This window comes from Phoenix dactylifera, chromosome 13 (assembly GCF_051530095.1).
Source record: "Phoenix dactylifera cultivar Ajwa chromosome 13, Ajwa_hap1_PhDact_Kaust_v1.1, whole genome shotgun sequence".
Taxonomy (NCBI): domain Eukaryota; kingdom Viridiplantae; phylum Streptophyta; class Magnoliopsida; order Arecales; family Arecaceae; genus Phoenix; species Phoenix dactylifera.
Genome location: NC_143202.1, coordinates 21,003,135 through 21,015,712, shown reverse-complemented (window position 1 = coordinate 21,015,712; position 12,578 = coordinate 21,003,135). Strand labels below are relative to the sequence as shown.

Below are 12,578 nucleotides of genomic sequence, written 5' to 3'. Positions count from 1 at the left end.
ATCTAATTCTCTCTGGGTCGGCTGGAAGCTTTGAATTTGCTTATGCCTGAAAATGCTGAGTGTTATAAATCTATTTACAAATTTTAAACTGAAAATGTAACATAAAACGTATAACGAACATTTCATTGGTAGTCTACGTCAGCCTGAAGAGTTGGAAGTTTCATGAAGAATTTTCTAATTGGAATCTTCTATGGAAGAAGAATACGGCGAACATGGATGACTTCTGAAAATGGTAGCTCACGTCAGTCTAGCATGAGCGCCACCCTCAGCATCAAGAGAAATAAAATGACAAAGGTTATGTGGCAACATCAATTTCAATAGATAAAACTTCTTCCGAATGATGAGTAGCAAAAGAGGCGATCCAGTCTGCTGTCTTGTTCGTCTTCCAGAACACATGGACAATCTGGATCGAGCGGCAACCTGATACCAACCTCTGAATGTCTTTGAGTATGGGGTGGCTGTCTCTCTGGCACCCGAAGTCACGAATCCACTCAGTCACCGTAATAAAGTCTTCCTCAGCATGCTTGTTTATTACAAGCCTACTTGGGTTAAGATTATTAATCTTCAAGAGGGAGCAATTTTTTAATTATTTGTCTTTGTTAAATAGGTGAATATAGTTACAATATCACTACCTTAAGCTCCCAAATAACATATGCTTACTTCGTGAAGCACCAGTGAGACAGCCTTAAATGCTTCATAAACCAGAAAAAGACTCTTCAAAAAGGGTGTGTAGCCCACTCTCTCCAATTAGAATTACATGACCATCATCTCAGGCGCTTATAACTTGCAACTCGCTTCTCAATTTAAATTATTCCTTGATTACTTAGAGCTATAGTTTGGTCTCCAATCGCCATTAAATCAAGCCTCCTTTGTTAAAACTAGTTAGAACCGCAGCAAAGAAATCCAAACATTATGTGCTCTGAATTATTCCATCTCACACTGGCATAACTGAACTTAGTACAAGTACCCAACAAATAATAAATTTCTGTAGTGCTAAATCAAGCAGATGTACATTTCATTATCAAACCAACTAATATCATTCCTCTTTCCCCCACTTTTTTTTCCCTTCTTTTTTTGTTTTTTCTGAGAGAGAAGAATTGGGCACAGCCCTATCTCGTTAGTTGTTACAGACCAAAGTAACATCCGTTTACAAGTGTGACACTTAAGAACTAAAGGACAAGTAATCTCATTGCTATGCAGTGTTCTCTAGCTGGAATGCAGCCTCCAGTGTCTAATATTATAGTTTGAATGCAGCCTCTAGCTATATACAGGTTGGTGCTATGGCTATTTATGCTCTAGCCTCTAGCCTCCAGTGTTCTCTTTTGTATATAGATCTTCTCTGGTGAATGTGAAACAAGTTCATGAGGAGGATCTAATCAGCCTGAAGCTCTGGAATGAGCAGGCCTTGAAGAAATTTCCGAAGAGGAATCCGGTGGTGCTCGCTGCCTCAGGAGGTGTAGGAGGCAAGGGATTCTGCTTCACCTTCAAAATTGTCTGACCGATTTGATTGCGCAATGAATCTATGGTCTTGGCTTCCACAGGGTTGCCTGACATCTCGGAGAGGTAGAAAGTGTCCACAGCTTTGCCTCCAATTGTTGATATACCTGCTCGCCTTATACACAGGCCATTCTCTCGGAATATCCTTGTAATGTCTGAGAGAAGCCCAACCCTGTCCTCTGTCCTCAATTCCAATTCCAATCCCTGCGAAGATCCAAAGATTGAACTTCATAAAACCAAATGAAAGCACAACACATATTTTGTAACAACCCAAGATCTCACCCAAAAAGACTAGTCGGAAAATATTATTTGGGTTCCTCGATCTTGTATAAGTACCCAATATCTATCCAGATAATAACCAATTTGCAACTAAACACACGCCCGCACGGGTCCTTATATATTTCATCATGGCTTGAAGTGAATCATACCTCTGAGGCCCGTCTCTCGATGGCTGCTTCAAGGCACTGAATCACGCGCTGCCTTTCGGCCTCTGAGCTTATGGGGAGGCCATCAACATGCCTTATGTAATATTCCTGCAGTCAAGCAAAATTAAAACCTTAAGAAATGCTGCATGGAAGGAAATTAGAAGAAGAAGGAACCACATCGATATCTATCAAGCATAAGGAACAACTCCACTGTGTCTTGCCTGATAAGCTTCTGAGCTTCCTGTGTGGACCGTTCCATGGAACACAACATACTGCATGTCCGTGAGGGTGCAAACAGTGTCGAACAGAAGCTTGGGCCGGTCCTTGGACCTCAAGATGACTGTAGTGTAGTCCTTTTCAGAGCAGTCCATTATAGCAACTCGAGGCCTAGATTTGTCATCTCCCTCTCCAGTCATATCTAATCTCTCATAGTCCCGATCATCAAACATCATTTGATGCAGCCTCCTCTCTGTGTGGGTGAGCGCCGCCGTCGAGACGATCATCTTAGCAGTTCTTGAGGTGTTGTCCCCTTTAAGGACATTGAAGAGGAATTTCTTGATTGTGGAGAGCCTCTGAGGGTCCTCAATTGCACCCCTTGTCGACTCATCAGCGACATGAACCACCGCCGCAGCTCTGGTGTTGTGAGTCCAGACCTCTGCTTTCACCACATTACAATTCAAGTCAGCAAGCACAGCAAATATTTCAGAAAGCAGGCCAGGCCTGTCGGTTCCTGTTAGCTCAATCGATGTATTCTCTGCAGACGACATTATGCCGACTGAATTCCTGAGTGCGGGGAAGAAGCAGGCATCTGATTCGACGGACTGGCATTAATAATTCGAACCAAAACAAGATGATTAGTAATTGGAACCTGATCTCATACTTAGAATCTATCAGGAAGTGAATGAACTAGGCCTAGGTATCAAAAGTCTACCATGGAGTTATATCAAGTATTTGAAGAATTAGGAAGTCCTTAAGATCCTAAAACGCAGAACTAGCTAATTTAGGATTTATGAAGAACTAACAGCCCGGACCAAGGAGTATATGGCAAGCTTACTGTTTGTATGCAGGAGATGATCTCTTTGTCCCGGATTTTATTCCCATCGCGGTCGGTCACATTAAAGACTGAAACCATAAGAAAATCTGGTCAAGTAAATTTCAGTGCACATAAACAAGTTGAAGGCCTTAAATTTGTGTTTCTATTTCCTTCTAGATTTGATCTGGTGGCAGGCCTTACCCTCCATGAACCAACTCCCATCTGAGGATATATAAGCTTTGGTGATGATGAGGTTCAGATCAGTGAGGACTTGGACTACTTCAAGGAGAAATCCATGCTTGTTAACACTATGCACCTAAGATATGGAAGATTAAAGACACTAAGAAACAACACAACAAATCCACAAATATGGAGTGGCCTCAATGGAGGCTGGTAGCTTAAACACATGCCTTCTGAGAGAAAGCTCAAACTTACCCTAATAACAGTTGCATTATCGCAAGCATCATTGTCTATCACAACCCTGCAGCAAAAAACGATAGATATAGCTGAGAAGCAATACACAAAACCAAGTACCGAAAGGGTAATTCAGAAGACTACAAAGTAAATGGAAGATCCAGGAAAGATGAAAATAAGTTCTTATCCTCCTAACTGAATATAAATTCCAACGAACCCAATTCCAACACCAAAAGTACAAGTAAACGGGAGTCTTTAAGGACAAAAAAAACCCATAAATTCAAAAAGAAAAATCAAGGTAGAACTAAATCAACAGGAACTCTTAGTAAGCCATTTCTGTCAAACATTAAGAAAAAGAAAGAAAGAAAAATCAGATGGTAATCCTGTAAAACAAACCTACATATTCGAAGAAAAGACACTAAAATCAAACAAGAACTAAAGCAAATAATGAGGGAAAAAGAAGCGGGTAGAGTCTAAATTGTTCATCCCTACTCACCACAAACTCCAAACAACCTTATCCCGTTATTAGAGGCACAAAAAAGCCATGAAGAAAACCCAGACAAGGCATGCCCAAGTCAAACAAGAACAATCTTTCTAAAGAAAAAAAGAATAACAAATAAAGAAGGGAACAGGGGAATCCCAAAACTACAGACACCAAAAACCCAGATAGAAGCCCATTAAAAAAAAATCATAAATTCAAAACAGAAACACCTAACCAAACAACAAGAAAATCAAAAAAAAAAGAAAAGAAAGAACAAACACAACGAGCCCCAACCCAACCTTTAAAGCCCAGAAAACCATGAGTACCTGCAAAAATATAAGCATTAAATACAAACAAAGCACACCCATATCACAAAACAACAAAATTAAACAGGAAAAGAAAGAGCTCAAACTGGTCCTAGATAAATGCAGCCACCAACTAGTTCCAACCCAACCTTTGCATCCCAAGAGACCAACATTAAAAACCCTTGAAAACACGCCCAAGCGGATTAAGAACAAAACTATGCCGAAAAAACGGAAACGAAGAAAAAGAACAGAAGGAATCTCATACCTTGGGGGATTCATCCTTCTAATCAGCTTAGCATACTCATCATCATCCATCTCCAGAGCTACAGAACTCCGCATGAAACCCGAGAAAGAGAGAACCCGAACGTCTTAATATATGTGTACGAGAGAGAGATAGAAATAGGACGGGAGGAAAACAGGGGACTAGGAGAAGAAAAAGGGAACAGGAGGAGGAGAGAAAAAAAAAAAAAAAGGAAACGGCTTTTGGATGGCAACCAAGGCCACCCTACCAGCCGTTTAAAACCACCCCATCTTTTCAGACTAGAATCTCGTCGTATAATGACGTGTCAAGTTCTGATTCGCTGTCAGATCTGCCAATGTCAGGTCATGTCGAACTTCTAGTAACTTTTCGATGATTTGGTATTTGTACCCTACTTTTTCGGTGATTGAGGTCTTGTCTTGAGATGGACGGCAAATGGTGGTAGACTTCGAGGAGTGGGTTGCTGAATTTGGGGAGTGGAGATATTGCGGGTGTTTTTTTTTTTCCGAAGTTTCAGGGAGAGTTAATCTCTCGTGAAGTCCGTAAAGTCGGGGGTGTGTTCCCACGTGGGAGAACCGCGGCTCCCGCGTGCGGGTCGTGGGCCGGTCGGACCGCTTCCTGTTTTCTTGGCGGTATGCCCAGCGAGAGCGACCGGTTCTCCCGGTCCACGTGGACTAAAATGACAAACAGCTTCGATGTTCTTATGGCTTTATCTACTTAAAAAATAAATTTCTGAATATAAAAACTTGCATTTCAAAATTATACATATATATAGGATGAGATATTGATATCTGAGCTAATATATTTTAGCTTAAATTAAGTAATATTTTGTAAGGCATTAATCATAATATTACTTCTTAAATATTTGTCTAACATAATAAGGATATTAGAAGGTTTTTTTAAAAATCAATATTGGTTTTAGACCAGTGAGGACTTGAAATATATCAGTTTTCTATCAATCAACATATAATCAAAATTTATTTTGGAGTTAAATTTAGTACGGTTATTAGATGGCTTTCTGATCCATTGCTAGTAGAAATCATACTTCATTCTCTTCTCTGGATTGCTGGCGATTACTGCATTCTTTGTTCTATTTTTAAGTTTCTCTTTCACACACACATATATATAGAAAAGTCAATAGTGCAGCTGATTTTTGTCTATTGTTAAATATTTTATTTGTGGATTCTAATGGATGCACTTATATTTGTTAGATTTAATTTATCTTTTTTACCAAAAAAAAAGAAAAAGAAAGAAACCAAAAGAACATGAAACATGACATTGTTTAGAAAGTTCAGATTTAGCTCTGACCAAAGCTATTTTTCCGACTAATGGTTCATAATCTTTATTTTAACTTTTGCCTCTAGAAAAAAAAAATTAGCAATCAGAATTACTGATTTCTGTTTTCTTCCCGTGTATTTTCCATTTTTTTTGTTCTAATAGTTCTTTAAAATCAATATAAATCAATATCTTCTTGCACATGCAAGCGAGCCCATTGGGCGCCAAAAGTTTTGCAAACTATGGCGGTAAGGATCGTGCGGGCGTGTGTTTAGTCAACGACAGTTATTCGTTGGATAGATCTTGGGTACTTATATATGATTAATAAATCCAAATAACACCTTCCGGCTAGGCTTTTTAGATGAGATCCTGTGATGTTACAAATAATATTAGAGTGGACCCGACCTATAGTCGATGGGTTGAGAGCCATAGTTAATGTCCATGTTTTGGATGCTTGAGCTTGGAGATTATTATTTTAATGAGATATTAGATGGGATAAGAAAAAACTCATTAGAAAAATAGATTCTACTTTGTGGTTCGTTTCATCCGAGACACATGCAAAAGATCCATTACATTTGGACATCTAGTTCCATCATGCAAGTTTTATATGTCCTGTGTATCTAGCAAGGGAGAGCAAGACTATACGTGGAAGGAAAAGAGTAAAGGGGTTGTTTCTATGCTTATAATTGAGAAGATTGTAGTTTCAAATACTGCAACTGAATTTGCAGGCATCCAAATTGATTTTTAGATGCTGCAAATGCAGCTATATTTGAATTGGAAAAAAAAGTTCCAAATCCTGTAACTGAAACTACAGTAAAAAAAAATTGGGCATGGTTCCAATTATAAGATATATTGCACTTGGAAGTAGCTTCCAGGAGTTCCCCTCTCTCCAACAAATGAAAATTATTATTATCTAATTATAATAAATTAAATATATTGATTATTTTGATAAATATATTATCGAATATAAACTTATTGTTAGAATAATATAAAATAGTAATTATAATATGACATAAATATTATAATAATGACATGAATATAATATAGTATAATATTATACAATGTAACTAATATTAAAATTTATTTTTTGTATCATAATGGTTTTATTATAATCTATGTATAATAAATATTCATAATTATATTAAAATTTCTATCATGTAAAAATTACAAATTATTATTATATTATTAGAGATTATGTTAAGGATTGTTATGAAATGATAATAATTAAATAGGTATATAATGATCTTAAGAGTATATATTATTGAATAATTATAATAATATTATAATGATAATTATTACTAGATTAATATTATAGAATTATAATAATCATTTAATAATATAACTATTAGTATTATTATCATAAGATATTTATTTTGTTATTATGTCATAATGATTCTTATTATGATATATAATATAAAAATATAATCATCATAATTATTTTATAATCCCACCGTATAATAATTATTAATTATTAAAATAACATACATTATAAATATGTTTTTGATTGTAATAATATATTATAATATCAAATTTATTTTATAGTGACATAATTACCTTAGTAATTATTATTATAATAATCGTACAATAATTTAATAATGTTATTACTTTCCACCATCATGAAACGAAATAGCTGTAATTGTCTTTTCAATTTTTAATTACAGACAATCAAACAGAAATAGCTTTTGTAACTACAATTCTAATCACAGCATTTCCAATTGCACCCTATATATTTTAAAATAATCAGGCAAACAAACAGTCTTTAAGTAGCACTTGAGAGCAGCATCTGTGTGCTCCTCTCTGTGGTATGTGCATTATTAGTATGTGAGTTGAAATGGTAGGGATACTATGTATTGACTAGGATAGTCCCATGCACAATGCACAGGCTAATGGCATGCATGCCATAGAAGAATTGTCTACCCATAATCAAAATCACCATGTTGAATAGATTCTAAAATTGTTAAATTTTGTTCTAATATTTTTCACTCTACTCTCATGGTTATGTGAATGGAATCCAATTGATAGAAGAGCTAAATCAACCAAATACTATAATGATCAAGCTCTTAAATGTTTACAAACATTAAAAGCTCATAAATGAGATATACAAATCTATCTAGGTTCGTTTTATGTCATCATCTTGGTCCTGTGCATGTGACACCCTCTTCCCTATGGTTACCTTATGAATGATACATGGAATATTTTGGAAGTCTTTATTCATAATACCTTTATTGAATTTCTATGTTTGGAAGGAAAACAGTATATCTTTCATATGGATCTAGAGATTTTGACATCTCCCTCCTAAAATATGTTTAAATATATAGATGATTATAATCTCTTGCTTGACTATACCTAATATGAGATTTTAAGGAGGGAAAATGACTTGCGTTGGAGATACAACATAGAGAGGTTCTGTCTTTTTTGATGCAAGAGAGAGGTTATCTATGTAACTGAAATATTTAAGGATATTTATTGCCTCTAAGAAAGAAATGTGAGTTAGTCACCAGATATGGAAGAGGGAGAAATATAGAGGCCAATCTCTCTAAAAATTTTATTTGAATTAATTAAGTTTTTTACTAGCAACAAGGCTAATGTAGCAGGGTTGTAGGATGGGTGAGAGAATTGGGAGATAGAAAGAAAGACGAGGCACCAATTTAATCAAAGAAAGAGCAACATTTATCACATACTCTTTAGGACTCTTATTTGCATATTATTAGATCAATTAAAGAAAGAGGACGACCAAGACCCCAAGATGGATATCAAAGACTTCAAATATTTGCTTTTAGGAGTACTATAAGTAAGAAAAGATAGAATCTCTCGAATTCTAGTTTTTTTAGTACAACAATAATAATGTGTCATCACCAGGATTTACGTCAAGTTCTTAGGAGAGATACCAATCAGCTGAGCTAATAGCGAGCAAAATCATTAAAATTTCATACAGACAACAAGTGGCATTTTTCATGTTTTAGCGTGTCAAGATTAGCAAGAAATCAAAAGACAATATAATAAGAGACCTAGACCAACAAGCAATATGTAACGCATGCAGTAATTATTGAATACTCGAATCAGGACCTTCTTGAATGGGTGGAAGTTGGCAGCATGGCTTGCTTAACCGCATACATGGAATTGAGATCTCTCTCGTATACAAATCTTTCCATCGGAAAACTCTCGAAACTTCTATGTTTGTTGCTAGGAGCGGTGAGATCGGGATGATGATTATTTTTTAATAAAAAATAAAAAATTAGAAGAATAAGAATATTTAGACCAAAAAAAAAGAAGAACAAATGGCAAGAGAAAGATATTGTATATAGATGGAGAAAAAAATAATGATGTGAAAAATAAGACAGGATTTTTTTACAATGACACTAACAACAATTTTGAATCATGGTCATCCAACTAAACTGCCCAAAGCTAATAAAAGGTTGGTGTGTTATTGCATTCTTTCTCATAGCCATGGAGGGAATGCAAACTAGTTGGATATGAATTACTCGACTCCAGGTCTATCAGCTAGCTGGACCATTGCCCACCAACCCACTTCTCTCAACTTTATGAAAACACCATTGCCAATGGGGCTGCCGAGTATGGACCACTTATGCAATACCCCTATTCTCCACCATCAAGCACTCAAAAAGAAATAGACTTGAGTAAGGTCAGCTTGCACCAAGCAGGATATGCTGGAATAAGATATGTTGGGATAATAGAGATAAAAATCTAGAATAAGAAGATAATAAGAAAGAAAACAAAATTTTGAGAGTATGTTTGGATGATTGGACTGAAAATTCTATTGAATTTGTAGATTGGGAAGTACAACCAATAAAATCATAGGGTTACAAACTACATTAGACCTATATTCATAAGTATCCAGGAATAGTTGAGGTCTTTTTTTTTTCTTCCTATGGAATTTCTATCAGCCTACTCCAAAGCTATTCTTGGGTGCTTATGAATATAGACCTAGCCTAGCCTGTAATTTTAAAATTCTACTAGTTGTACTAGCCCAATCTATAAATCTAATATAATTTTCAGCCTAATCATCTAAATAGGTCCTAAGCCGACATTTCAAACAATGTATAGGATAGATATTTTAATCTTACTGTCTACCAATGGAGTGTCATGGCTATGAGATCCCTACTTGCCTCTCTTGTACTTCTTGCAAGAGGAATGCTGGGCGTCTCAGCCCAAAGTTAGGGTTTGCTCGTCCCTTAGATATTCCCGCTATATATTGGTTGTAGTTTTAAAAGTCAACTATGGTAAGGGGGCTCGTTACCAAACCTATATAACAAAGATATTAAACTTGGTATTGCTTGGAAATTTGTTCATTTGGACTTTTGCATAACCATCTATTTTGCATGATGGCTTTGATTGTGTATCTCCACCATTATACATAAGATAATATTTCTTGTGTGTTGTGCAAGCCATGCAATCATGGCCATTTCACAATACATGGATGGCTATGATTGCATGCTTAGATCTTTCGGGTCGAGACCTAAATCAGAGAGGATCAAACTCTGGTGCAACCATCAAGTTATTTTACCAAAAAGTTAAAGTGTCATTTGGCATTGCTTTCTACTTTTCCTATTTTCAGAAATAAAAAATCTAATTTTATTTTTAATTTTTTTAAAATATAAGCATGTTTTGTATAATAATTTTTTTTAAAAAAAAATATACATGGCAATGATGGTAGCTAAAGTGTGGTGTTGGTGGTAGTCTCATAGCAGTAAAAATAAAATTTTTTTATTTTCAAAAATATTAAAAGTAAAGATTTCTTACTTTTAATTTTTTCGAGATAACAAAAATAGTTCTTCAAAATGAAGCATATAAATAATAGCATCAAATTTTTGGTCTCAATTTTCTATTTTTAGTTTAAAAATAAAATAAGAAATAATACTGATGCCACACATGCCTTCATTTTTTAATTAAAAAAATAAAAATCAAGCTAGTACTTTTGCAAAACCATTATTGGTGATCCACCAAACCAACCGTATCAACTGCTTGAATAATATTGAAGGACATTAATTTCGCCTGCACAATAGTAGTTAGGTGAATTTGATGGAGTAGGCCCTCTGGCATAAGCACCCATCTCTTTCTTTGATCCCACCTTTTCTGATGATAAATCATAGAGTGGCCCTACTAAATCATGCTTACTTATCCCCAACCTTGCTCAAGTGACTCAAGGACCACTTAATAGTTTATTACTCCCATCTAACTATCCAAGCCTAGTTACCACCTAGTTCATGTTAAAGCAGACAAGTTGCTTGCATGGCCAATTACTACCCACATAATAAAAGACTATTTTAAATTAAATGGTGGTGCCTGTTCTTCACTAAAACCTAGCAAGTTAATGAATATGACTTACCACAAAAAAAAAAGGGAATATGGCCTCCCAAATCCTGCCACGTCAGCCAAATCCAAGTGTCACCGTCATCCTATCTCTCCGTTTTAGGTGAACCACGTTAGTCCACGTCACCCACCGAGAGTCAGCACTGGCTTAGACATATCTTTGGGTGAGGCCCATCTAGAATAAATTATAGGGCTGACCCAGCCCACGAGAGCCCAACAGAAGCCATGGGCCCACCAAATATCCTCACCCTTGGAAAGGGTCTGGGGGTGACATGGATGGTGGTGGAACATGCCATTTTCCCCCTATATTTTCTTCTGAAATCTAGGATTTGAAAACTATAGCACTTAAAAGGGTTTGGTCTTTTGAGATCATGTTTAATTCTTTCTCAGAAATATATAGTGATGCTCACCACTAGGGTTCCAATCATGGTCCTCTCCACTCCGGAGAGGGATATCAACTAGCATAGATTTGCCTTAAGGATAGATTTGAAGTTGAGCTAAACTTTTCATTGTTAAATTGAGCATACCCGATTTTAATTAGATTAAGTCATGCCCATACCTGACCTTCAAGTTGACGGACGTCCATCTCCTGATGGTAGCAATCGAGGGCTGTACAGTACTCTATGGTGCGGCCTGTACGCCGCAGAGGATTCGTGCTTGCTTCAAGCCTTCACTTTGGGTATAATTTGGGTCTAAATTGGGTTTAGTTTTGGTTAGGTTGACGTCTACCCAACCCACTTAGCTTGTGGCTCTAAGCTGGGGCCTTTTTGGTGGATTTTTAATGGGATCTTTGGCACAAGAGTATATTATTTCTTGTTGGTCGTCATGGGACACAAGGAGGGGGAAATGGACAGTGAAACATTAATTGGACTTCAACTGTCTTGTGTTGGATTGGCCAAAAATATGGGTCCACACTGCATTGGACTTGGGCAAGGAAGCAACAAAGGAAAAATGGGGGGCATTGAGAGAGTGCAAAGAAGATAAGATCAAAATTGTGTGCCGACTTTCGTTGTGCATTCATTATCCAAACGAGCAAAATCCTAGATGTTGTTATATACTATGATTCCCAAGGCTTTTGCAAGCAAATCCACAGATTGACGTAAGCATCTTCGACAGTATCTAGGAAGAAAACAGCAACAAAGATTCAGTGGGCCTATCACCAGATCTCTTAAGGAGTGGGCTACAATATCTCTAGATGCTTTCATATCAGGATATTTGGCACATCTAATTGGCAACTTGGATGAGATAGACTTTACATGGACAAACTGCAACAAGTGTGACATTCATCACCAAAAAAAAAAAAAAAAAAACTATGGGTATTTGTTGATGCTTTTTGTCTAGAGTCAAAGCTATGGTAGATGTATTGAAGTAACCAGCAATAAGATGATCATAGAAAGATAATGAAAGTAGTATGAATTTAGATATTTTGACTTTCAAGAATTTTGGCCATTGTCACCCGCCTGTTTTAGAAGAAACTGTATAGGGTTGGATAGGATGTAGCTAAGGCTATGATTAAAGTGATGTATCGCTACTGCTGCTCCTAAGAGTAAAGTAGAAT

General features: G+C 36.3%; 1 protein-coding gene across 1 annotated transcript; it reads right to left on the bottom strand.

Annotated features, from left to right (window-relative positions):
- Positions 1 to 964: 964 nt before the first annotated feature.
- LOC103711996 (ACT domain-containing protein ACR6-like) lies at positions 965 to 4,662 on the bottom strand. Its single transcript, XM_008798358.6, has 7 exons — positions 4,421 to 4,662; positions 3,391 to 3,436; positions 3,157 to 3,271; positions 2,977 to 3,044; positions 2,144 to 2,743; positions 1,926 to 2,030; positions 965 to 1,701 (listed from the first exon to the last, which is right to left on the bottom strand). The coding sequence occupies exons 1-7, from the start codon at positions 4,492 to 4,494 to the stop codon at positions 1,360 to 1,362; spliced, it is 1,350 nt and encodes a 449-aa protein (XP_008796580.3). The 5' UTR covers positions 4,495 to 4,662; the 3' UTR covers positions 965 to 1,359.
- Between the last annotated feature and the right edge of the window lie 7,916 nt (positions 4,663 to 12,578).

Excerpts from the sequence above, each read along its gene's own strand:
- LOC103711996 (XM_008798358.6), bottom strand. The coding sequence starts at position 4,494 with ATGCGGAGTTCTGTAGCTCTGGAGATGGATGATGATGAGTATGCTAAG. Across the intron at positions 3,272-3,390 it reads ATAATGCAACTGTTATTAGG|GTGCATAGTGTTAACAAGCA; the intron begins GTAAGTTTGAGC and ends TCCATATCTTAG. Across the intron at positions 2,031-2,143 it reads GAAGCTCAGAAGCTTATCAG|GAATATTACATAAGGCATGT; the intron begins GCAAGACACAGT and ends GCTTGACTGCAG.